Genomic DNA, 26,366 nt, shown 5'->3' with positions numbered 1-26,366 from the left:
AATAAATAAATAAATAAATATCTTTAAAAAATAAAATAAGATAGCACGATTATTCTCTGTCCACCTTCCCTACTTGATTTCTTCACAGCACTTCTCCCTGACATGTTATAGACCTTTTTATTTATGATCTATCTCCTTGATTCAAATATAAGTTCCACAACAGCAGAGACTTCTGTATATTTCATTTTAGAATCCTTGGTGTCAAGAACAGTTACTGGCCAACAGTTGATACCCAACACATATTTATTAAATAAATGAATAAATGAATCAGTCAATGAGATTTTCAAACCAGTGTGTAACTCTATACTAAAGGGATCAGGTAATCCAATCTGATCTTCCAGAGCTGGTCTCTGGAAAGAGACTTAGGAGGGTTGCTGGAATGTCAAAACTCAGAGTATCTGAGTGTGTCACCTGAGACCTATTTGCATAAGGTCCAGTAAGCCTCCTAAAGAAAAAACAAGGTTGGGCTCACAGGCTCAAGGGATCCTGGGAGTCACAACCCCAAGAAAGGAGGATTGAAATTGCTATTCCAATCTGAGAAAGATGATTGGACAGATTACACAAAATGTACTCAAGGTGGGACAGAAGTAGAAGATATGTACCCAAGCAATGGATGCTTTCAACGCCATAGTGCCCATGTCCCCACAGTAATTCTTTAAGTTATTTCAATGGAGGGGATGGTTACACTTAAACTTCAGTGGAGTTTAAAGAACTTTAACCACTGGTTTAAAGGGAACACATGAATGTCCTTTGTGGGAGGAGGCAGCAAGCAAGCATGAGCACCACACACCATGAAAGAGATGAGAGGCATGTAGAGGCCCTGTGCCCTCTGGGGAATGGCAGCCGGAGCTTCAGATGTCAGCATGGGCACCAGCAGCTAAGGCAGCACCCAGTAAGCTCAGGAAAACAGCAGCAACTGAGGACTGATGATACTTACCAGGGCCCCTCCACCGCCCCTCTTCTCCCCACACCAAGAAAGAAGTTTCCAAGAGCCTGAGTATCTGGGAAACACTGCTGGGCAAGCAAGCATTCATCACCCTCTCAGAACCGCTGAGGCAGGGGAGTCCTGGGAAATTTGTGACTGGGAAACCAGAAACCCAAATTATCCCTGGAGAAGCCACAGGTCTTCAAGGGGATGGCACTTGCCAAACTTTAACTCTGTATTTTGAGCTTTAGTTTGTGGTCTTCTGGTCATTTGGAGTATATATATGGATCCCTGAGGCCACTGTGATCAAAGGGAAGATCCATTTATGGATGTGGTGTGGGCTTCATGATCCTGCCCCTCCTCTAAATCACATCCAGGGTGGCCAAGGGCCCTCTTCCCTGAGAGACTGCCTGTGTCCCTCCATGAAGGTCACATCTCCCCCTATGGTCAGAAGATCAGCAGGACTGACTTGGCTGAATTTTTCTCTGGGTCTAAAGATAGATCTGGGACAGACTAACTTCTTAGCAAGAATATCCACCAGGAGCTCTCAAGTGTGCTGCCCCATGAAAAATAATAGCTAACACTTAATTGAGTGCTAACTGTATGCCATGCATTTGCTACCTTCTTTACATATATTATCACTGAATCTTCAAATGATTCCTCTGGGATGGGAGTTACTACTATTATGCTTATTTTATAGATGAAGAGGTCAAGACACAGAGATATTAGAAACTTCCCAGAGCTCACATAGGAGGGATGAGGTGAAGTCTTAATCATTATCCTACACTATCCTCTCTTTTCTTGAAGTGGCGGTTCTCCCCGTTCTAAATAAGCATCCTGCTGCCCTCTTTCATGCTTGGAGGTAAGGAAATGGCTCAGAAGTTAGGAGAACAGATATGGATCTCTGGCTGAGCTCCAAGCAAAGTTGTGGCCACCTGTGTCTCATGGATAACAATGCAATCAGTACTCAGAAAACACCTAAGTCCCCTGTTGTATGGAACCCAGAGAGAGATGCCAAGCAGATGCCCCTTCAAATAAAGACTTAATGCCTCAGCTGTCATCTCTTTCATGGTTTGCCTCAGCTGCAGAGATCTGCCTTGCTCAACGGGAGTATTGCAGCCCAGCCAATTCAGGCCGTGCAGGTTAACTCTGATTGGCTGAAGCTTTGTCGGGCCCATGTGGCTGTTTGACTTTTCCTTCTGACCAGTCTTCCTTCTGTTCCCTTCCTTCCACAGGTGTGAATCTCTAATAATTACCTTGCATCCCAAACTCTATCTCAATATTAGCTTCTAACTTAATCTGGGACATCTATGTACCAGGATAGGTGAGCTCCTAGCTGCCCTCCATGGAAGGGCAGATGATCAGAACTGACTCTGTTATTCAAAGAAGTCTGTTGGCCTCCCTATGGGAAAGGCTAATTCTTCCCCCCAGCTTTTTCAATGCCATGACACCCTCCCCCCAATTATTATATTTTGGCAGTTCGTTGAGGTAAAAAAAAGGAAGTTGCTTGGGGCTGGGGAACTGGTCCAGAGTCTCTAGCCTGTTGTCTGTGGGCCAAGGGTATACCTGTTAACACATTCAGGATACACTGGTTGGGATGCTCCAGGCCAAGTCAAAGATCATGATGCTCTAAAGAGGATAGCTTTTAAAAACATGCACACATACACACACTCACTAAGTGGGGTTTGTTATGTGTACTAAAGACTTAATTGTAGAAGGAAAAATTATGAAACTTTGAAGAATATCTTTATGACCTCAAGTTAAGGATTTCTTGAATATAAAAAAGCAAATGATAAAGGAGAAGATTGATAATTGTTCCTACATAAAAAGTAAGAACTTCTGATCATCAAAAGACACAGTGAAGAGACTTAAAAAGAGAAACCATAAGCTGTAAGGGGATATGAGAACAACATAATATATAACAATACTAGCAAAGTACTCATATTCACAATATATATAAAGAACTCCAATGAGTCAATGAGAAAAAGCCAAGCAATTCAGTAGAAAACTGAAAAAAAGGCACAAACAGGTATTTCACAAAGCCAGAAATGGCCATAAGTATACACAATGTAAATATAAAATACGCAAATGCATTTATAATTTGTAATTTTATAAATAAAAATATCCTTAACCTTATTCATAACCATCCTTTCCATAACCATGAAAAAACAAATGTCCATCAACAGGTAAAAATGAATGAGCTTCTGCTACTCCTGTCAATGTAGATGAATCTTAAACGCCCAATGTTAATGAACAAAGGAAATTACAGAGAATAAATGTTTAATTCCATTTATATAAATACATGTTTGATTTGATTTTCAAGAACAGGAAAAACTAGATGCATAAAGACAAAACTAGAAAGAAGAACAAGGAAACATATATAAATATGTGTTTATATATATAAAATTCAGGCTATGTTTTGGAGGGTCATTAAAAATGCCGAGAATGTTCTATTTCAGGAGTTGGCATCTCACAGGCCAAATTCGGTTCATCATCTTTTTTTTTTTTTTTGTACAGCTTGTGAGCTAAGACAGTTTTTACATTTTTAAATAACAAGGAAAAATTAAAACAATATGTGTTACAGTTGGGAATTATGAAATTCAGAATTTTGGGGTCCATAAATCAAGCTTTACTGGAGCAGAGCCATGCTCATTTGTTTATGTATTGTCCATCCTTGTTCACTTCTTTTCTACCACCACCACCACCCCACCCTGACATACACAGCCAATTAGAATACAATTCCCCTACTGGAATATAATTTTCCATGACTCGCTCATGTTTCTGCATGTCTTATGAGCAGAGGCCCTGACTGCCTTTGTTCTGAATTATTTTTTCAAGGATGTTTTCCCCCAGATCAAAAGGGAAGCATTATAAATGTTTCAGGTTCCCTAATCTTAGGGTTTGTCTTCTGTAATACAACCTATTGTGTGAGCAGATACTGTCTGGTCCTCTTTACATCATCTTGTGCAAAGTGAGGCTCAGAGAACCAGCTCAAGAAAATGCTGATGTTCTGCTTACCGCAATTACTGTGAGCAATAAATCATCCTTGGTTCTGACCCAGGAGACTTGTGTTTTCCACCAGTCTTCATTCATGCAGGTGTGGCAAGGTAAAATCTCACACTATGCACCACCATTATTTCAGACATGAGAAAACTGAAGCCCAGGGAAGGGAAGGGACTGGACCAAGGTCACTGCATGGAGAGGAACAGCACAAGCACAGGACTGTCTGTATTCCTGATGCCCAGTCCAGTGCTCATTCCCTGTATCCAGGAAGCTTCTCAGGATCCCTTCAGGCCTCTGAAGGCCCTTAGGACTCTCCCTTGCTTCCCAATCGGCCTCCTGCACAAACTCAGGACCTTACCTTTCACACTACACTTGAAGGTTTGACTGACTACTCCGGTATTATTCTCCTTCTCCGCTGGCCACTGATATACGTAGACGGTGGTTCTGGAAGACCCGGCATCGAGCACGATCCCATACTGAACAAAAGGGGGAAGGGAGAGTCAGAAATGGGCTGGGCCTCTCTGAGGACACCTTTCCAATGGGCCACTGAGAACCCCAAATACTCTCAAGGGCTTAATCCACACTGCTTCATATAGGTAGGGGCTGAACAAAGAGGAAAAAAGATTTTCTCCAAACCAACTGTCTCCTTGGACTATGGGGAAAGGGGATGGGATGAGGTGGGTCAGGTGTTCCAGGGCATGGTTCTCAGCTTTGGCCACACATTAGAATCACATGGGGAGTTTCTGAAACTCCCAGTTCCCAGGCCACATCCCAGACCCATCAAATTGGAATCTCTGGGAGTGCACCCAGGGATTGACGGTTTCTAAAGCTCCCTTGGTGACACCAATATGCAGCCAAGGTAGAAAATTAGCACTCTGAGAATCTTGCCCATCCTCAGTTTCTTCCTCATCCAGAGCTCTGAGGAGGTGGGGGACAGAAGCCACCTGGGTCTCAGGAGGGAAATGAGTAGTCAGTCACCTGATGCTCTCTATTCTCCAAACTTCCAGGCCTGTTAGCCTGGAAAACAACATAGGAAGTTCTCACGAAGGAGAGACACATCAATACCTGCATTAGCCTTCAGAAGGAAAGTATCCATAATTAAGGAGAAAACCCCCAAACACAAACTAATGTTGACATACCACTTTGGTTACACGGTGCATGAACAAAGGGTGTTGTCAGGGCAGTGCCAGGGCTAGCTGTGCCCAGGAGAGCTGGCTAGGAGTCCTGGACCATCCCTTTCGCTAGAGGCAAGAACCAGGGAGCTTCCCCTCAAGTCTTTCCAGCTCAGGCTCTGGACCAAACCTGACCCAGAAAGAGCATGCGTTAGCAGCCTATGGGGATTGGAATGAGTAATGCTGACTTAGGTCAGCATGTGCTGGGGCCTGGAGTCAGCCCAGGGCAGCAGAGGCTTCTGGGTCACAGCTCTTCCCCAATTCCACTGCTGTGGGGTTAGGCTGCTTGTCTCAGTGAGGAAGATGAATTTGGGTTCTGGAGGCAAGGTGACTCAGATTGATGCTTGCTTTACAGCCCTGGGTACAAGGCCTAAGTTCTCTGGGTTTCCCCATCTTCAGGCAACTTAACCTTGAGAAGTAAACAGGAGACCATATGCTCGACACTCAGTGGCTGCTCAATGAACACAGGCTATTTGGAAAGATCAATAAAGCAAAATAAACAAAATTACAAAGCAAGGAAAAGAGGAAAGAAAAGAACATAAAACCTCTCAAATCCCACTATTGTTTTAACACCTTCCTGTATATATTTTCTAATGGTCTTTGGTGTATACAACTACATATATGAATATATGGTTAGACATAGGTTTTCATTTCAATAGAGGATTACACTGTACATAGTCTTTTCCATTGCTCTTTTCTTAATAAATGTATCATGCACATCTCTCCTGCCAGTAAAAATACCATCATTTTCAATACATTCCCCACATCTTCTGTGAGATGCACAATAATTTATTTAACTAATTCCCTGATTCTAGACATTTGGTAGGATTCCAACTTTCCACTATTAACAAGTGCTTGTTTCCTTTGAAATGGGACCAAATAAAAACATGTTGCTCCAGCTCCTCAATCACAGCCTCGCCATTATATTGAGATGGAACATCCTGTGTCCACTGGTATTTGAACTTGGACAGCCTCTTAATCTCAGCCTTCAATGTGATGAATGCTGACAGGGATCCTGACATGACACCCCCTGCAAACAAGGGAAGCATTGTTCACAGCCTGCTCTGGGCAGGCTCACCCGGAGATTAGTGCATAGGTGGAGCTGAAGGAAACCAGGCACTTCAGAGATCTGAGCCTCCCTACCAGTCCACTCTTTCCCCTCCCCTCTGCTTTTGACCCCTCACCACCCTTCCACCTGCCCCTCCACCTCTGGTGCTGACTAGCAAGGGAGCACACAAGAGCAGCCACTCCACAGGGTCCCCACCCTTTCCACATCTTCTGGATCCCAGCTCTTTGCAAACAGTGTGTTTTCCCTGTGAAGAAAACTTGGGGCTGTTGGGCCAAGATCAGAAAGGAGGAAGAAGGGTCATTCTCATTCTCCTCATCCTAGCTGGGATCCAGTTTTCACCAGGGTGGGGACAGCCAGAGACTTTCCACTGTGAACCTGGAGAAATGGCTGCCCTTCCGGCACCTGCTGGAACGTGCTGACAGGGACCAATCCTGAGCCCAGTGCTACTTCCGAGTAACCACCATCATTTGCTGACATTTTCAAAAGTGGAAAAATTGGTCTTTAACCAGTTTTCAGAGTTCATTTGCCTAGATCAATGGCACTCAATGTGGTTTGACAGAGGGGTTGGGGTGGGGACTGAATTTCATTCAGTTCAGCTACGTGGAAAGCAATAAGTAACCCTCTGTCTAATGCAGTGTCAGGAAAAACATGGCTTGAACATGGAACTGGAGACACACTCAGTGGATTAACCAAAAGGAAACAGCCTTCCATATGAACCGATGATCCCGAACTTAAGGACTGTGTGAGCTTCTAACAAAGCAAAAGCAAAGATCATAAGATCAACTTTCTTAGATTTATTTATTATCATCATCATTACCATCATTATCATCATCACCACTATTAGCATCATAATAGGAATTGTAGTAGTAAACATTTGTTGAGTATTTACAGTATACCAGGCACACACAAAGTGCTTTAGTGTGGCATTCATAAGGCTGGTGTTGTCATCATTCCCACCTGACAGTTGGGGAAACTGAAGCTCACAGAGGTAAATAATTGCTCACAGTCCCAGACTTGGGCTCAAGTCTAGATCTAACCAACCCCAAACCTATACACAGAGCCCCCATGCTTTCACTGAGTTCCAAGGAAACCAGGTCTATCAGGGTTGATTGTTTCATAATAAGATGTCATATCGCAGACTTTCTTTGTTCAGACAAAAAGTCCCTCAAAAGCAAACTCGTAGTTAAGTAGTGTGCAGATCTGGCTGGAGAGGAGGTGGATCAAAGTGATGAAAGTGCTGTGTCTTTCTGGAAAGGAGGAAACCAATTATCTAACTCTCACTCTCCTAAGGATAAAACAGGGAGGGCCATAGGCACCAGAGCTCCAGCCCAATGACAGAACCGGTGAGGATTAGAAGGGAATGGTTTTAGCACAGCCTCGTCCCCTGGTTGTGCTTTAGAGAGGAATGGCCAAGAGTGGGAGTTTGATGCAACATGGGGATCTAGTGTGACCCGAGAGGGCCTATGTAGGCCCCCCTTCAACAGTGACATCATGCAGCTGCAAGGGACAATGGTGATGGGGGTGCTGATCATATTGGACTGAGAAGCTGCAGGGCTTCTAGACAGTTGTGATTGGGGGTGAGGAGGGCAAAGTCTCCAAAGGAAGATACCAGACTTAATGATAATAAAGCAAGTGAGGGCTTGAGTGAAAAATAAAACTGATGCCATCATGTTTACGCTTCAGGTTTGTAGAACAAGTCAGACCAGTAACAATGAAAAGGGACTGGGGACGCTTTAACCTTTGACTGTTTTAATAGTTCTGCCATTCAACTCAGATAAACCAAGGTTAGGTAAGCCAAGGCTGGATTTAATAGACAGCGATCACCTTTCAATAGGGTCTTAAGGAACATTCCAGCCCCCCCCCCCCGCCCCCATAGGCCATTGTGGAGCTGGCCCCTCATAACCAACCGTCAGCTGCACAGAAAGGCAAAACAAGGTCCCAGGTATGAAAACATCAACATAACAATTTAAAAGCCCTTGTATTCATTCAGCTTCACTTCCACAACTGCCCTTCCCACCCCTAGCACACACTGCAAAACAAAACCAAAAAAAGAGGCTTGTCCTCACTCTGAAAAGAGCTGCATGTGGAATGTTCTTTCAAGTGGCCATTCTGCTCTGGTTCCACTGGCTCAGAACATCTGTCTTTTCTCACATTTAATCCACCCAATTAAGCAGAATGGGTCTTCTGAGCCAATATTCAAACTTTCTACAACTTCCTGTCCCCTACATTGTGATTGGGGCCTGACAGCTAGATCTGGGGAGATTAAAAATCCCATCTCTGAACTCTTTGCGAAGGGGTGAAGGTGTCTCTTCTGTTCCTTCTAAATCCTTGTTCAAGGCCTCCAACATTCTCTGCTCTCTGTTGTTTCTTCTGCACCACGTCTGCTATTTCCAGTCTGTAACTGTGAGAAGCTATCTGCCCTTTCTGTTCCTCTACTTTCTCATCAGCAAAACGAGGATAACAATAATCATATCTATGTGGAAGAATCACTGAGGGCTCCCTACCCATGTCCTTCAGGCCTTACCCTGGTGATGCCCAGCCATGCACTTTCCACCTGCCTTAAGGCTTTCTCCAGTGACCTGAGCTCACCTGAGCATACAATGTGTCCAGGGATGTTAGGGAGTTAAAGAAATGCTAGGGAGTTCATGTCTCCCAGGGAGCAGCCACTCAACCAATGCCTAGAAGAAGTTGCTGTGTAAGTATCCTTGAGTGAGATACCTCTGAGGCAGGTGTTCTAGATGCCCTTTGGTAGAGGATAACCCTGGGATGAGTTCTGTACCAGCTCCCAGGGATCCTCTGCAGGACTGAGCCTCCACTGCCCATAACTGGCTGGATAGCAGACCCTCCATTGGCTGCTTCCCTCTTGTCTCACTTCCCCACCCTCGGCCTGTGCTTCCGGGGTCCTTCCCAGATGGTCTACTTTTGCTCTCACATCTTTGATCAGGGGAACCCACCTGACCCAGGACCTCCTTCAGCGGTAGCCTCCTTACTGCCCTGGGTCTACTCTACTAGGTTTTCTGGTCTTCTGTCAATTCCTCCATGTTCCTCCAGTATGAACAGAAGACTTACCTCTTACCTCCCAGAAAGAGTGGAAGCCAGCAGCTGACAACTGCCAACAGCCTATCCCTAACTTTCATTGGCCCTGTGGGGAAATTTTATAAATGAAGTCTTTTACTCTCCCTTTTAACTTCTACTTGTCTTCATCCCACCTCTGGCAAATACACAGAGTTAAAGAGCCTCATGCACCTATATGTTGACTGTAGAAGATGTGGTGGCCCAGACTCCACATCCATTCTCTGTCTACAATCTCTGCAAACAGTTGCCCCTTTGGCACCCTTCAGACCAGTGGTGAGGTCAGTCCTCAGGACGAGGCCCACACAGACCCCGGCACCACAGCTTATTCTAGAAGGTGAAGCATGGCTCTGGGTGGGCACATTCCCTTGTGCTGTGGACAGGGAATAACTCTGGAATACAGCTAGAGGTGTTCCTCTGAAATATGGGGTATAAGAGTGGTTCTAGAGGTCTAAGAGGGCTATAAGCCTTCCCCCCACTTCCCCCAGTTCAGCAAAACTTCCTGCATTTGCACCCACCTCCCCATCTTTCTTCTTATGTAAAGGAGGAGAAATTATCCTCTCGGGGGCCAGTATCTTCTCCTGGGTTCTCTGTTCTGAACTTAGGATCAAGGAGAAGAGAGAGGTGAGGGAAGAAAACCCTGGCCTTACGAACAGGAGGGTTGGTCAGTTCTGGTCTGCCATTCCCTGGCCAAACCTATGTTTCTTCACTTGCAAGATGGTGGTGACAATGCTTCCTTTGCCCCTCTGCTATAGCTGTCACAAGGGTTACATGAGATAACTCAGGGAAAAGTTTCACTAAATGGAACAGCGGAGATAGTATAAGGAGATAGTATTACTCCCAGTTGCAATCCTGATTTTCTGTAGTTTATAGAAGAAGGCAGTGCCAGGAGCTTGGGAAATGGCTTCTCTAGGCTTTGGCTAATGTGTTTGGACAACTGGATAGTTTGTTTTCCTCTCATCACTGGACAGTTGTATAAGGTTTCTTTCCCTTTTTTTTTCCTTTCTTTTTTCTTCATGTTATTCATGGGGGGGGGGTACTAAGATTCTTACTGTAAAACATCCTATAAAAGAACCAAATGCCATTATCTAAAGGAGATTTTACTTTAATCTTCCAGAAGAGCAGCCTCAGATTGGTAGGTCAAACACACCCACAAAGCTGAGGCAATATTAGTTTCTATTTTATCTTTTAACAACTTAAAAAACTTCTGCTTCAAGTATAGCCTTTGAACAGTCACTAAGAGCAGGAAGATGTAGAAAGGACACATGAGGTCAAGGGTAAAGGCTAAATGAGATTCAAATAACAGTTGAATTTCTTGGCTCCTATGGCCCTTAGGCTAAGAGTTTTTACATGTTTAAAGAATCATAAGAAGACAAAAAAAAAAAAAAAGAGAGAGAGAGAAGATATGTGACAGAGACTACAAATGACCATCAAAGCCTAAAATATGTACTATTTAGCCCATTACAGAAGAAGTTTGCCAACATCTACCCAAATGACTGAAGGACTCTTCCACTTCACTTGACAGCCTCTCAGGAGATCACCTCCCATTGCCCTTACACCAAGGCTGGGGTGATATACATGGTTCTCAGACTATCAGGCATCATATGAGAGGCCATTTGGGGACAGACTTTATCAAGGGCTAAGAGTAGCCTCTAAAACTGAGCATAATATCCTGAGTAATTTTTCAAGGGTTAGAGTTAGAAGAATCATGGCACACTTCTAGACTCAAGAGAGGTAGCACACATACAGCTCAAGGAGACTTTTTCAAGTCCTTGATGTTTTGTTTCCTAGGTTAGGCCAGAAGAGAAGCCTGGGTCTGCTGGTCTCCACTCATGATCAGGGTTGTGTGGTCTTGGGGAATGCACAAGCTGGTAGATCTTTGGTAGCCATCTATACCTGGGCTACAAAGTCTAGCTTTGGGCAACAGTCAGGAGTCAAAGTAAGGACATACAGTCCTTAGAGAAGTTGTAACCATTAACATTCTCTGGTGTCAAATGTTACAAAACCAGTATGTCCAGAGCTTTTCCCTTAGGTCTTACACCAAAGATCCTTCGGTTCTCCCTTGGGTCTTCTCCCACTGGATGCAGAGAAAAGGCTTTTCATCTAACTCACAGCTGTAGAATAATTGATGTCACAGCCCATCCCATCAGTGCTAATCCCTTCACACTTACCTTCAGTCCTGGAAGGAGGACCTCTTTGTGGTGAAACTGGATGAGTGTGATGGCCACAAGCACCACAACACTCAAAAGCAAGACCACCAAGGCGATGATGGCTGGCGTTCGGGAGAAGGCCTTGAGGCCTAAAATGGGAAGACCCAGAAGACACATGAGGGAGAAGTAGGAACAAGGCACTGGCTTTCTTTGTAGAATCCACAGACTGGATACATAACATGTGCATACATCACTTCCTTTATGAGGCCTTTAATGAGGCCCACATTTTAAAGTTGGAGTGGAGATTGGACTCTAATGCCCATTTATTTTTCCTTCAAAGAGTGGAATAGATAGCATTTGCAGAGACAGTGTGCATAGTTTATACTATCTCCTAAAATGTGTTATGTATATTACTGATTGTCCCTGAGGTGATTTACAATAACATTTATTTCAGGACGCCTGGGTGGCTCAGCAGTTAAACATCTGCCTTCAGCTCAGGGCATGATCCTGGGGTCTCAGGATCGAGTCCTGCATCAGGTTCCCTGCATGGAGCCTGCTTCTCCCTCTGCCTATGTCTCTGCCTCTCTCTGTGTGTCTCTCATGAATAAATAAATAAAATCTTAAAAAAAATAACATTTATTTCAATGTAGATTTTTAAAATACAGGTTTTCTAAGTAAACAGAGATGGAGACAAACCATGAGAGACTCTTAACTCTAAGAAACAAACTGAGGGTTGCTGGAGGGGAGGTCGGTGTGGGGGGATGGGGTAATTGGGTAATGAGCATTAAGGAGGGCACACAATGTGATGAACACTGGATGCTGTATGCAACTGATGAAATATTGAACTCTACATCTAAAACTAATGATGTATAATATGTAGGCTAATTGAATTCTTAAAATATTGGTTTTCTATTAAAGCAGGTGATATAATATTTCATATAAAAATAATATCAGATAAATAAAAGAAATCAATACTATACTTCAGATATAATCAATGATTATAAATCCAGTACACAGTAATGTACTATTACACAAATAGTAACATGTATGAATTTCTGAAATATTTGGGTTTGCAGTAAGAAGTTAATCTCAGTGATTTTTCCTGTGTCTACAGTGAAGGCATAGGGTCTCATCTACATCTTCACAAAAAATAGCTAGATCCCAAGCCATGTGTTCTCTCCCAAAGGGATCATATCAACTCTGGCATTTGTATTTCAATGAAAACATGTAAACTATATCCATTTAAGAGCAAAATAATAATCATAATAACAAAGCCTATGAATAATCTTCAACTAAATATAGAGCCTCTGAATAAAGATAATTATAGCTGTATTGTATAAAAGTATATAATTACCATAATGGACTATGTCTATGTATTAAACTAATATTGCTTACATAAATTATTTTGAGCAGATATTTACTTGGGTCTTAAACCAGTGTGGGCTAATGGAAATTTTATAAATAAAGTAGCAAATACATTAATACATTTTTAAAAAAACAAATACTGTTCTATACTGAAATGATTTCATCCATGTGAAGTTCTAAAACAGACAGGTGACAGAAATCTGAACATTGACTGCCCAGGGGATTGGCAGTAGGGACTCACTAGGAAGGAACACAGGTGCACTTTCTGGGGTAACAGAAATCCTCTATATCTTCTGAGAATTACGGGGTATATAGGTGTGTGCATTTGTCAAGATTCATCAAACCTTCCAAAAGTCCTTTGAGGAAAATGTGAAAATCCAAGTAAACTAGGCTTCTTAGGTATAATTTCCTTTTACAAAACAAGATTTGTATAAATTGCCCCTACCATTCTAAAATTATATCCTTTTGGAAGACAAGAATGCCCAGTTTTGGCGCACAGCTAAAGACAGCATCTGTCCAGGGGCTGGAGGGAGGTGATACGTGAGCAGTCTCCCGACCACAGATGTGTGGCTGGCCTCCCAGTCCTCTCTGTGCTTCAGCACTTAGCAGGTAAATAGCTATGATTACCTTCAGCAAACCCTTGCTCCAGCAGAAAAGCCTACCACAAAGCAAAATGGACTAGACCAGGTCTCATTCATTCAGAGAATGTAGCTCAGAGCTGTGCTGTCATTAGGAGTGAGCAAACACTGTAATTACAAGGTGTCTGAGGGTGGAGAGGCCAGACCCTTCTGGGTTTTCACATGAGCAACTGCAAAAACGCTCCAGAGGTAGGCAGGCAGGACAAGCTTGGATGTGTGTGTGTGTGTGTGTGTGTGTGTGTGTGTGTGTGTGTGTGTGAACTCTACATATGTGCCTCCAGTTAACAAGGGTAACAATATTGACCTAGGGTGGGGGTAGGGAATGCAGGACGCTGTAGGTGCTGTGCCAGCAACGACACTGGGATGGAAGCAGAGGACAGAGGTAAGTACTTTAGAGTTTATCACAAAATCTACAATATTCTAAAGCAGATCTCACACACAGCTTGGTAAGAGAAACCACAAACGGCCAAATTAATGGATTATGCAAACCGGAAAAACCATTTCAGTGGAACATGCATGTTAGTCCTTGTTTCGTGTAGCTGTGGTCAAAAGCATTACTTCCACCTGAGGAATGCTGGTGATGAAACCCTGGTAAGCAACCGAGTCTCCAACCAAAGACGTTAAGGTCATTCGCAGGGGACCCGCGGGAAGAACTGTAGGCTGATACGGGGAGTGGGACTCGAGACCGCCACACTTGCCGCCTGCTGAGACATACTAACCTGCTTGCTCACAAGGTTGGCGAGTCAGCACAGTGAACATCTTTCCTCCCAACTGCAGGTGAGAGAACACAGAATGAGAGTGTGTCGGTGGACCCCGACTTCAGTTCCAGAAACTTGCAGTGTTACAGAACATTTGTGCTGGGAGGGAGGGAGGGAGGGAGGTGATAGTAAGCAGGCTCCTGACCACGGCCAGGCCAGGCGGCTGCCTCCTGGTCCTCAGGTAGAAAGCTACGACTACCAGCAGCAAAGCCTATCAGGAAGCGGAACCCGCTTTGGAACCCACCTCACTTCTTCCAAGTCAAAACCTCTTGGGGGACAGATAAACGCAGCCCTCTGCCTACAAACCCAAAGCTGGGCTTAAATTCCAGTGTCCCCTCCGCAGATGCAGGAAGAGAACAGGCTTGCCGAAATTTTAAACTGAAAATTTTCAAAAGCTAAGTCCGTCATTTCTTGCAGATTTTTTCCACCTGTACACACCAACCTGGGCAGAACAAATCCTCCACCTGTCAGTAACATTCACGGGGCTGAGGCAGGGCTCTTCAAATCACAGCGGCAAGGCAAGGGAGGTTTCTGTGGGGCTTGGCGACCCGCGAGCCGGGAGTCGCCCCCGGCAGATCCAGGAGGGGTATTTTTAGCTGCTGGCTGGAAACAATTGCACGGGGATGTGGGGCCCCCGGGATCCAGAGCCCCAGGATCTGGGAGGCCCCGCTCGGGAACTGTGTCTCCTCCACACAGCCAGAAGAGCCACGCGCCAGCGCATCTCCGGAGCCGGAGCCTCGGATGCGCCCGGTGAAGACGCGTCCCCCTCTCTGGGCTTGGCAGGGGCCACCTCCCCGCCGCCGAGGACCCGGGCGCGCGCCCTTCCTTCCCTCCCTCCGGCCCTCGGCGGGATCCGATTCGTTTCCTTCCCTCCCAGCTCCCAGATCTACGAAGCGTCCCGCTCCTTCCTCTGCGGCTGGGGCGCGGGGCCCCGGGTCCTCACCTGCGCGCGGACGTCCGAGGAGCGCGAGCGCGCTGCCGCAGTGACAGCGGCCGCCAGCCCGCAGGAGGCTCTGCAGGAGGCTCTGCGGAGGCGGGGGAGCCCGGGAGGGGCCGGGCGGGGCGGGGCGGGGCGGGGCGGGGCGGCCGGGGCCGGGGACCGCCCCCCGCGGGGTCAAGGCCCAGCCCCCGGGCGTCACCCCCTCTTCCAGTCCCCTCCACCCCTATCCCGCCGGAGCTCACCTGGCGGAGGCCAGGAGGGTGTCCACTGCCTGACTCCCTCTTCCATCAATATCGAGGCCAAGGACCCTTTGATCTCTCTTTTGGTTTCCTCCATCCTCACCCCAAGCCTAACCGGAGGGGGAGTGGGGGCAGGGCGAAGAGGAAACCGGGCACCTCGTGCGCGTGCACAGGTGGGCGCGTGCCCCCGTCTTTCCGCGAGGTGGAAGCCGGTAAACACCTGTAATGTTGGGCGTGAGGCTAGCAGGCACACTGGTCCCTGAATCACCTGGGCCAGGAGAGCAAAGTGATACAGAGACGTCCCTTGTCATATATTTCAGACCAACTGCCTTGGCCCTGCGCAGGGATCTGCTCACTGTGCTCAGCAGGGCCCTTCTCTACCCCATTTTATATAAGTATCCTTAGGCTCAGATTCAGGACAAGCTCTTCCTGGAAGAGCTTTCTAGTTTTATGATTTTTCCTGGTTTTAAAGTGATACAGATGTGCCTCCCTGGATATCAAACCATGCGATAAAGCTACAGTAATTAAAACAGCCTGGTTTGGGCACAGGATCTAAACCAACAGATCAAAGAACGGAAGAGATAGGCTGACACCGGATTAATGGTTATTGAATTTAGTTTAACATAAAGAGAAGATTGAAAGAACGTATTGGTCAACTGAAGTGAGAAAAAAAAATCTCAGTCACTCATTATACCCCCAAATAGATTTTAGATAGATAAAAGTTTATTTATTTTTAAAGATCTTATTTATTCATGAGAGACACACACAGAGGCAGAGACACAGGCAGAGGGAGAAACAGGCTCCCTGCAGGGAGCCTGACGTGGGACTCGATCCTGTGTCTCCAGGATCACACCCTGGGCCCAAGGCGGTGCTGAACCGCTGAGCTACTGGGGCTGCCCTAGATAAAAGTTTAAATGTAGAAAAAGGATTTAGTATCCTAACAAAATATAGAAGAACATTTTTATGATCCCCGGGGAAGGAACAGCCTCTTTCAGCATGAAATCAAAGCAGGAAGATAAAGTAAACAACAATGTTGCAGGGGGGGAAAAAAAACTGCACAGAAAAAGACACCTTTAAAAAAAAGATAAATCGTGAGGAAATATTTAAGAATATGATAACAAAGAGTGAAAAATCATAATATATAGAGTCATACAAAAATAGGAGTTTCTAGAATAGGAAAATGGACAACTTGATGGGATGAGCACTGGGTGTTATGCTATATGTTGGCAAATTGAACTCCAATAAAAATATATATATGTATATATATAAACTAGAGTTTAAATTAAAACTTTAAAAAAATCATAGCAATATTTGAAAAAAATAAAATAAATATAGCTGTCCATTAAAAAAAAAGGAAAATGGACAAATGACGCACCCTGCCCAATTTACACAAGAGGTATAAGTGGCCAGTAAACGTGGCAAAGATGTTTAATCTCATTACTCACCCCTAAATTGCTAATGAAAACTTTGACATCTTTAAACAAGATTCTTCTTGACTCGTCAGTTTAGCAAAGCTTTAAAAAGATCTGTGGTGCTCTGTGTTAAAGGAGGTGTGGGGTTACAGTCTCATTTGCAGCTTCTGGGAGGTGACATGCCCTGGTTTTCTTCCCATTCTCCGGATGCCCCCTTAGATGTTTTTTGCTGGCTTGTGCTCCTCTCCCAAGAGTTTGTCATCCTGGGCCCTCTTTCTTCTTCACTCTGTACCTCCTCTCTTGGTAATCTCATCCCTGCCTGGGGCTTCTGTTCTAGTCACAGAAGCCTCTAATAAGCATATGTCATGCTCGGGGTTTTCCTCTTGAGCTACAGACCTAGTGAATGGCCTGTTTGATTTTTTTTTGGATGTCTTAGAGGCATCTCAGTTTCATAGGTCTCCAGCTGAGCTCCTCATCCTTCTCCAGCAAACCATCAATTTCTCCAGCATCTCGTCTCAGTAGATGACACCCCCACTCATTCAAGCGAGCAAGCCAGAAAGCTGAGTGTTCCCTTTGCTAATTGTTCCCTCACCCCTCATCATCAGTCACTAAGTACCACTGATGTTACCCTCCTCATTATGTCTCCAATGTGTCCCCCATCTCCACCACCACCACAGCCTGAGCCAGAGTTTGTCAGTCTAGACACTATTTATATTTCAGGCCAGGTGATTCCTTGTTGTGGGAGCAATCACGTCTCTTGTAGGATGTTTATTTAGTGACATTCTTGATCTTTATCTGCTAAATGCCAGTAACATCCCCCTACACAGTATGACTCTCAAAAATGTTCCCAGAGTTTGTCAAGGGTCTTCTGAGGGGTCACATTTCTCTGGTTGAGAACCACTGGCCTAAGCTACCACCCTCATTCTCCTGGATGTTGGCAATGATCTCACTTAGCTCTTGGTGTCTGCTTTCTCCCTTTTGCATCCATTTTTCTGTTCCCAATAGCCTCATATCTTTAAAACAGGAGTCTCACTGTCAACTTTTCCTTAACAAACTCTTCTCTGCTGTCCATTCCTCAGTGGATGCATATTCAAGTCCTCAAAGTGACCTAGAAGGCCCTGCGCTGTCTGGTGGTTGCTTCCTTCTCTAGTTCTATTTGAGAACACTTCCTGCTCCTCCCTTTATGCTCTGAAGGCATATGAGCCTTCTTTCAGTTTTTTCAAATATGCCACATGGCCTTTGCACAGAACTTCCTTGGCCTGTGTTGTCTGCCCCTTCTTCCATCCTTCTCTAATTAGCTCAGAACTTCACAGCTAGCTCCTGACATTCCCTAGTCTGAGTCACACATACAACATGGGTCAGGCCTTCAGTGCCTCTGAAGGCATTTCTTTCCTTCAGTCAGTGTTTTTTATTACAGTAATTGTGAGACGAGTGGCACCTGTTGCCTATCACCAGGAGCAGCAGTCCCAGGGTGTTGACCCACTGCATAGTTTACAGGTGTCGGCGTTGCCAGGAGAGACATGACTCACACATGCTTTGGGTGAAACAACACTTTACTAACATAGAGAGGAGACAGAGCAAGATCCGCTTCCATAACCAATGTCTATCTCCTATGCTCAGCAGGTCTTCCCACACAGTCAACACAGGAGATGGTCTGCACACATGTCCCCTTTGCCCTGTAGGCCAAGGACCCCATCTCCTCCCCCGTGGGGTCTGAAAACAGGTCGTAAGGGCTCTCTATGTCCTCACAAGGAACACTGCCCTCCTATGCAGGAAGCTAGAAGCTGCGCTTGACTGCCTTTCCCAAGGGTAATTTCAGGTTAGTTTGTTTGTGCCCACTAGACGGTAAAGTCTACGCGAGGAGAAACCGTGCTATTCTTATTCACCATTGTATTCTCACTGTCTAGCACAGTGCACCTGGTGAGCACTCAATAAACATGTGTTGAATGAATACCCTTTTACAAATTAAGAATATTAACCCTTTGACTGTCTCGTATGACAGATTCTTTCCCTTAGTCTTCTACTTAAGACTCAACATTTTTATAAGTGCCTGCTGTATGTTGAGGCTTGTCATGTCTGAGCTGAACAAAGGACATCTAACTGAAGAGAGTTCATAGCTCACTATGCAGAGAAAACCAGGTTGTCCAAGTGAGTGTGAGAGTGGTATTTTGGAAATCTGGTTACTCGTCTCAACTCTACTAATTACCAGTACATACGTGACTCTGGACACATCTCTAGGTTTCTAAGATCCTCAGTTTTATAATCTGGGAAATGAAGGCACTAGGTGAAATCAGACTGCCTATGATTCCATTATTTTTGAAAGCTCAAGTGTAGGGATGAACATCATTAGCACAGTGGGAATCGCTGGTGTTTGGAGACTAGAGGTAATTAAGGGCAAAGCTCTAAAAGTGGAGCCTCTGGATGCCCGGGTGGCTCAGCGGTTGAGCCTCTGCCTTCGGCTCAGGTCATGATCCCGGGGTCTGGCCATCAAATCCCATATTGGGCTCCCCACGGGGAGCCTGCGTCTCCCTCTGTCTCTCTCTCTCTCTCATGAATAAAGAAAATAAAATCTTTAGAGAAAAAAATTAATAAAAGTGGAGCCTCAAGGTCGAAGTCAAATTGCCAGACGTCATGAAGAGTGCACAAGAAGGACATGGAGCAACTGTGTGCGTGCTATGTTTGTGTAGATATGCCCCAGACAACCCTAATTCCTGCTCCCCTCCAAAGCAGTCCTCACCATTACCATTTCAGCCAAACTTAAGTTCTATTGAAATTCATTACCTTGTTTTTCCTGATGTTCTTTTGTTGATTTAGCAAATTTAACAAAGCACAAGGAACAATCATTCTCTGAATTTATGGCATTCGTAACAGATGTTTTGTAACATTTTTGTAGGTAAAGGATTATAGGCAAAGATCTTTTCCATTGGTCTGGGTTCACCAGAGAAACAGAATCAAGAGAGGATAGATAGATCGACAGATCAATCAATTGATCAATCATGTGGTTATGAAGGTTGCGAAGTCCCCGGATCCACAACTGACAAACTGGAAACCCAGGAGAGCCAATTCTAATCTGAGTCGAAGGCCTGAGAACCAGGAGAGCTGATAGTGTTAAGTTTCAGTTTGAGTCCAAGTCTGTAGACAGAAGACTGAAGTCCTAGCTCAACGACAATCAGACAGAGTGAATTTTCTTAGTCTGCCACTCACCATTTAACCAGATATCCGGGCGTGTGATGATACGGCCAAGTTGAAACATAAAATTAACTCTTATGAAATCCAATTTGCCTTTTCTTTAATTTTGATTCTGGCCCCAGATCCAGGTCTTGCCTGGGCAGTATCGTATAGGCAAGCCATCCTTTACAATAGAAGTTCTGGGCTGGGAAAAGCCTTGTCCCAACCTGCTTCTGTGGAGACATTCAGGAAGATTGACAAATGTGCTTTGTGGCAATGGCTCAAGAGTCCCATGTAAAAAGGAGAAAAGGCAAATTTGGAACAAGATCAGTGAAATTAAAAACTAAGACCATTGTGTGCTTCTGGGCTATCCTCTCCCTTTGGTGGGCTCATTGCAAATCTCAATCCCTCGTACCTGCTCCAGTGCCAGACTCCACTGGAAAGCAGCTGAGTTAGATGCAACGGCTTCCAGCTTCTATCCCCCTTGCTCCTTCCTTCTTTCTAGTCTCATAAGCCCACCCATAAACCCAGTATATCCTACTGTACAACTGCTTCCCATGCCAGTGACATTTTCCATTCACATAACAGATTTGACTCGGTGGCCTCTATGTTCCAGGCACTGTACTAGGCGCTGGGGCAGGGCAGGAAATGAGTCAGTCTGAGCTGCAGGACTGAGCATTCCCCTTGTCATTCACACCTCCATCCCGGCCCTGTTATCCCTGGATCAGACTGATGCAGCAGCCTTCAGGCATCTGCCCTCCCCTTCCCACTCTTAGCCATCCTACTTTCTGCATTTTTTGGTGCCATGGACCCCTTTGCCAGTCTGGTGAAGCTTATGAACATTCTCAGAATCATTTTTTTAAAATGTCCTAAATGAAACGCAGAATTACAAAGGAAACTTTTACATTGAAATGTGTTTTCAAAACGTTTTATTTATTTATTTATTTTTTTTTTTTTAAATTTTTTTTTTAATTTTTATTTATTTATGATAGTCACACAGAGAGAAAGAGAGAGAGGCAGAGACACAGGCAGAGGGAGAAGCAGGCTCCATGCACCGGGAGCCCGATGTGGGATTCGATCCCGGGTCTCCAGGATCACGCCCTGGGCCAAAGGCAGGCGCCAAACCGCTGCGCCACCCAGGGATCCCGTTTTATTTATTTTTAAAAAGATTTTATTTATTTATTTGGGAGAAGGAGACAGAGAGAGAGAGAGAGAGAGAGAGAGAGAGAGAGAGAATGAGTGGGGTGAGGGGCAGAAGGAGAAGAAGCAGACTCCTGGCTAAGCAGGGAGCCAGATGCAGGACTCGGTCCTGAGACCCTGGGATCCATGACATGGGCTGAAGGCAGGTGCTTAACTGACTGAGCTACCCAGGTGCCCCTCCAAACTTTTTAAAAATCAAATTTAGGAGGATGCCTGTGTGGCTCAGTTGATTAAGCGACTGGCTCTTGATTTTGGCTCAGGTCATGATCTCAGGTTTGTGAGATCGAGGAAATGCCAGACTTTGCACTGGGCATGAAGCCTGCTTAAGATTCACTCTCTCCCCCACTGTCTTGCCCCACCCCTCAGCTCATGCTCTCTCTCTCTCAAAACAAAACAAAACAAAACAAACAAAAACAAATTTGGGATGTAATATATATGTGGGTTTTTAAAAAAATCAATTTGTTAAGCAGTGAGATCCAGCAGCAGATCTAAAGCCACCCCTGGGTTTAGTGTCTGCCTTCAGCCAGGGGCATAATCCTGGGGTCTCAGGATCGAGTCCCACGTCGGGGTCCCTCCATGGAGCCTGCTTCTCCCTCTGCCTCTGTCTCTGCCTCTCTCTCTGTGTCTCTCATGAATAAATTAATAAAATCTTTAAAAAAATAAAAATAAAGCCTACAAAAAAAAAATAAAGCCTACTCTAATTTCAAAGTGTGACGAGCATAAAGAATATTTGAAGACATCCACTACAACTATAATGTGATATGAACATACCTGTGATTTCTGTTGGTGATGAACTCACAGGTCCTGCCAATAGCATTGTGTTTTGTTGAGTACACTTAATTGAAGGAAATGTTCCATTTTCTAAAAATAAAGATTTTTTCCCCCTCCCATGGAAGGACACAAGCCCCCTGAATTCTGTCTGTGGACCCCAGGTTAAGAACCTGCCAGACTGATCTTTTATAGCAGACGTGTGGATTTCCTGCTCAAAATCTTTTGATGATTCATTCATTCAACAATGAGCTCTCACTGCTTGCTGAAGTAGGTCCAAATTCAGTCTGGCCTTCAAAGATTTGCTTCTGCCAATTAATTCTTTTTCTACATTAAAAAAGTTACATAAATTATGTATACTCTGTTATTTTGCCACTTGCCTTTTCCATTTAAGTTTATTTTTTCTTGGATTTATCCATATTGTTACCTATAGAGTTAGTTAGAAATAAGCTGTATAGTATTTTATTGAACAAATGAAGTGCAATTCACTCATGACTTTCCATATTTTTGGATATTTGGGTTCTCATTCTGCATGGTTTGTCAACAATGTTGTATTGAGTTCATTATTGTTATTTTTAAGTGAATAAAGTATTTTTAATTCAAATACATTAAATGTTGGTAGGTAAAACCCATGAAAATAAAAGCCCTGTGGTGTCCTGACAACTGTTCTAGACCAAATCTACTTGACCACAGATGCGCACATACTAAAGCCCTTTCTTAGGACTGGGCCCTGTCTATGCCAGCATCTGTGGGCATGGGCGGGCCCAACCAAAGCCTTTCAGGTGGGTTGAGATTCAAAAACAAGTGCTTTCCCTGGGCACCAATTTTCGTGTAATCTCTCTGTATTTTTTAATCACTTGATTTCAGGGAATGAACCTCTGCACTCCTCACTGGAATATGTCTGATTTCCTTTTCCACGTGACCAGCTTCAACTTTCTTTTTTACTGCCTGATTGGATTCTGCATTCTTTTCATAGTTTTCTTCTCTGTCTGGCAGCCACAATTCTTTTGTCATTTTACTACCAATCCTCTCTGCAGCATGCCTTGTTGCAATTACAGGGAGTTTTGTTCTTAGGTGTATTATTTCCTTCTTTCCACTTTTAATTTTTTTATTCATTTTTAATTAAAATTTTTTTAAAGATTTCATTTATTTATTCATGAGAGACACAGATTTCATTTATTTATTCATGAGAGACACAGAGGCAGAGACACAGGCAAAGGGAGAAGCAGGCTCCCTGCGGGGAGCCCGATGTAAGACTCGATCCCAAGACCCCGGGATCACTACCTGAACAGCCAAAGGCAGATGCTCAACCACTGAGTCACCCAGGCATCCCCTTCTTTCCACTTTTTAAATTGTCTTTGTCCATTTTCTAACTCCTGAGAAAAAGGTTACCGTATTATTTAAAACAAACCAACACAACTTCTGTCTTCCCTGACTCAGCTCTTAAAGCACCATTTTGGCTACAGGCCACCCATTTTCATATTTAACACTTCTGTCATTATTCAACTTGAAATAGTTTGTGATTTCTATTATGATATTCTTTGACCCATTGATTTTTTAAAATGCATTTTCTTAGTTTCCACAAGTATGACATTTGGGAGCTAAATTTTTAAAAGCAATTTTGAGTTTTATTGCACTGTAGTTAGAAGCTCTGGTGGGTATAATACTGATCCTTTGTGGTTCTTAATATTCATTCTGTGACCATGCACTTGGTCAATTATATTGCTATTTGAGCTTGGATAGACTATGTTTTTAAAATCCAATTTAAAAGTTTGTATGCAGCAACATTCCTGGTTTGGATGGACAGCTGTGTGAATTTTAGCAGAAGCAGAGTCAAGTAACTATCTACCGTGCCCCAACCAGAATGGTTCTGTCCCCCCCACTGCTCTTTTGGAATCAACTCCTTCCCAGCTCCTGGCCATCACTAATCTGTTTTCTATTGCTTTACTTTTGCCTCCTCCAGTCATATAAATAGAATCACATCGTTATGTAGCCTTTGGAATCTATTTATTCATCACAGTGTGTTTGAAATTCATCCACATTTTTGCTTATCAGTAATTTGTTTCTTTTTATTGCTGAATAGTATTCCATTATATGGATATACTACAGTTCGTTTATCCATCCACCAACTGAAATACATTTGTATGGTTTTCGGGAACACCGTATGCTTTAAATTATTGGGAGAAGAATTCTCTATATATCCATCATATGAAACTTATTGTGTTGTTTAAATTTTCTGTAGACTTAGACAATTCTCATTTGTTGGATCCATCACTTTCTGGGAGAGATATGTTAACTTTCCACTATGATAGTGTATTTGTTGTTGTCTTCTTATAACCCCTGTGGTATTTTCTTTGCATACTGAGAAGCCTATGTTGTTAGATTCATACAGCTATAGGATTGTTAACATCTTCTAGACGAATTTGTTTTATAATTATGCAAAACCCCTTTTCATGCCTAACAGTGCCTTTTGTCTTAAAGTCCTTTTTATTGGGTATGAATACTGTGATGCCTTTTGCCCATCTTCTTTTCTCTGCCTGGCCCACAAACTATACCACCCAGGCTCTCTTGCTTACTGCCCAAGAGAAGCCAAGCCAAGCCTTGGTTAGGCTGCCAAGGAGAGGCAGGAGATGTAAGAGTGGAGAAAAGAGGTCAAAGTATTTTTTTGCCTCTTCCCCCTTATACTGAACTCATTATCTGGCAGGTACCATGTTTCACTATGACTATGGGGGCTATGGAGACCCCTCCTCCATGGCTCTGTCATCCTCTGAGGCCTGGCAAATTGTCTTCCCCTCATTATGTCTACCCTGAGAGTATCAACAGTTTCTCTCTGCTTCTCATCCTTTTTTTTTTTTTAAGATTATTTATTTATTTATTTATTTATTTACTTACTTACTTATTTATTTATTTATGAGAGAGAGAGAGAGAGGCGAAGATACAGGCAGAGGGAGAAGTAGGATCCATGCAGAGAGCCTGACGTGGGACTTGATCTCGGGTCTCCAGGATCAGGCCCTGGGCTGAAGGTGGCGCTAAACTGCTGAGCCACCCGGGGTGCCCTCATCCCTATTTTATTTCCTGAATCTACCCCTACCTCTACCTCTATCTGTGGGTTGTTACTAAGGTCTTTTGAACCATCTGATTTGGATTCTACTGGGATCCAGACTTACGCATATGGTAGATTTTTTCCATCCTTTTACTTCAACCTTGCTGTATCACTAGATTTTATGTACCTCTTAACACCTTTCCTTTTTATTTTTATGTTATAGTTTTTAAAGATTTTATTTATCCATGAGAGACATACAGAGAGAGGCAGAGACATAGGCAGAGGGAGGAGCAGGCTCCCTGTGGGAAGCCCAATGCAGGACTTGATTTCAGGACCCCAGGACCACACCCTGATCTGAAGGCAGATGCTCAACGACTGAGCCACCCAGGCATCCCAACACCTTTCCTTTTTAAAAGGTGAATTTGTGATTACTGATATATTTGCACTTATTATTCTACCATCTTATTTAGTGACTTTTATTTACTATACTTTTCTCTCTCTCTTTGCTTTCCTCCACCCTTTCCTTCCTGCCTTCCATTGAATATGTGGAGCTTTCCTTATTCCCTTGTTTTCCATCCACCGGTGTTTGTTTTTTTTATTTATTCATGAGAGAGAGAGAGAGAGAGAGTCAGAGACAAAGGCAGAGGGAGAAGCAGGCTCCTTGTAGGGAGCCCCATGTGGGACTTGATCCTGGATCCCGAGATCATGCCCTGAGCCGAAGGCAGATGCCCAACCACTGAGCCACCCAGGCATCCCACCATCCACCAGTTTTGATTGTATGCATCCTATTTTTCTTTCACTGGTTACTCTGACATAATAAGTATACATGGTTTCTACCCCTGGTTCATGACAGAACTCACAAAATGCCTTGGAATTTCTTAGGTGATAGAAGCAGATTTTGTCCTAAAGAGACAACTCTTGGCAGGCTCCTGGATGGGGGCTGGTCACCAGAAAGACAAAGCATTATTAAAAGCTTGGAACTTTTAGCCACAACCTCTCGTTCTAGGAGGGAAGAGGGGCTGGAGACTGAGTTAATAATCAATCATGCTTATGTGATGAAATTTCTGTAAAAATCCCTAAACTATGGGGTTCAAAAAGCTTCTGGGTGAACATAGCCATGTGCCAGGAGGGTGGCCTATCCAAAGTTCACTGCATGTGGAACACTTTGGGACCTCACCCTATGTATCTCTATATCTGTCTCCATTATTATCTCCTTTGTAATGAATCAATAAATGTGTTTCTGTGAGTTCTCTGAGTATTAACAGAAAATTATTGAATTTGAGGAGGGTGTTGTGGGAACCTCCAATTTGTAGCCAAGTAGGCAGAAGTACAGGAGACACCCTGAGATCTGTGACTGGCATCTGAAGTAGGGGCGGTCTTGTAGAACCAATCCTACAAGGACCTGTGGTGTCTGCACTAACTCCAGGGAGTTAATGCCATGACT

At 44.1% G+C, this 26,366-nt stretch overlaps 1 protein-coding gene across 3 annotated transcripts in view; it reads right to left on the bottom strand.

Annotated features, from left to right (window-relative positions):
* The window catches only part of ENTPD3 (ectonucleoside triphosphate diphosphohydrolase 3), a 33,235-nt gene extending 18,031 nt beyond the window's left edge, over nucleotides 1-15,204 (bottom strand). The window contains exons 1-5 of one of the 3 annotated variants that reach the window (XM_049100139.1): nucleotides 15,096-15,190; nucleotides 14,595-14,755; nucleotides 14,114-14,165; nucleotides 11,413-11,540; nucleotides 4,287-4,404 (exon numbers count right to left, since the gene is read on the bottom strand). In XM_049100139.1, the coding sequence (XP_048956096.1) occupies nucleotides 4,287-4,404; nucleotides 11,413-11,540; nucleotides 14,114-14,153 (286 nt within the window). In that variant the 5' untranslated portion in view covers nucleotides 14,154-14,165; nucleotides 14,595-14,755; nucleotides 15,096-15,190. Of the gene's footprint in view, nucleotides 1-4,286; nucleotides 4,405-11,412; nucleotides 11,541-14,113; nucleotides 14,166-14,594; nucleotides 14,756-15,095 lie in introns of all 3 variants that reach the window. The other 2 variants (XM_025461202.2, XM_049100140.1) reach the window with 2 other exon arrangements.
* Nucleotides 15,205-26,366: the final 11,162 nt, after the last annotated feature.

This window comes from Canis lupus, chromosome 23 (assembly GCF_003254725.2).
Source record: "Canis lupus dingo isolate Sandy chromosome 23, ASM325472v2, whole genome shotgun sequence".
NCBI classification, from domain to species: Eukaryota; Metazoa; Chordata; class Mammalia; order Carnivora; family Canidae; genus Canis; species Canis lupus.
The sequence above is the reverse complement of the archived record's forward strand: the minus strand, read 5'-3'. Positions and strand labels throughout refer to the sequence as shown.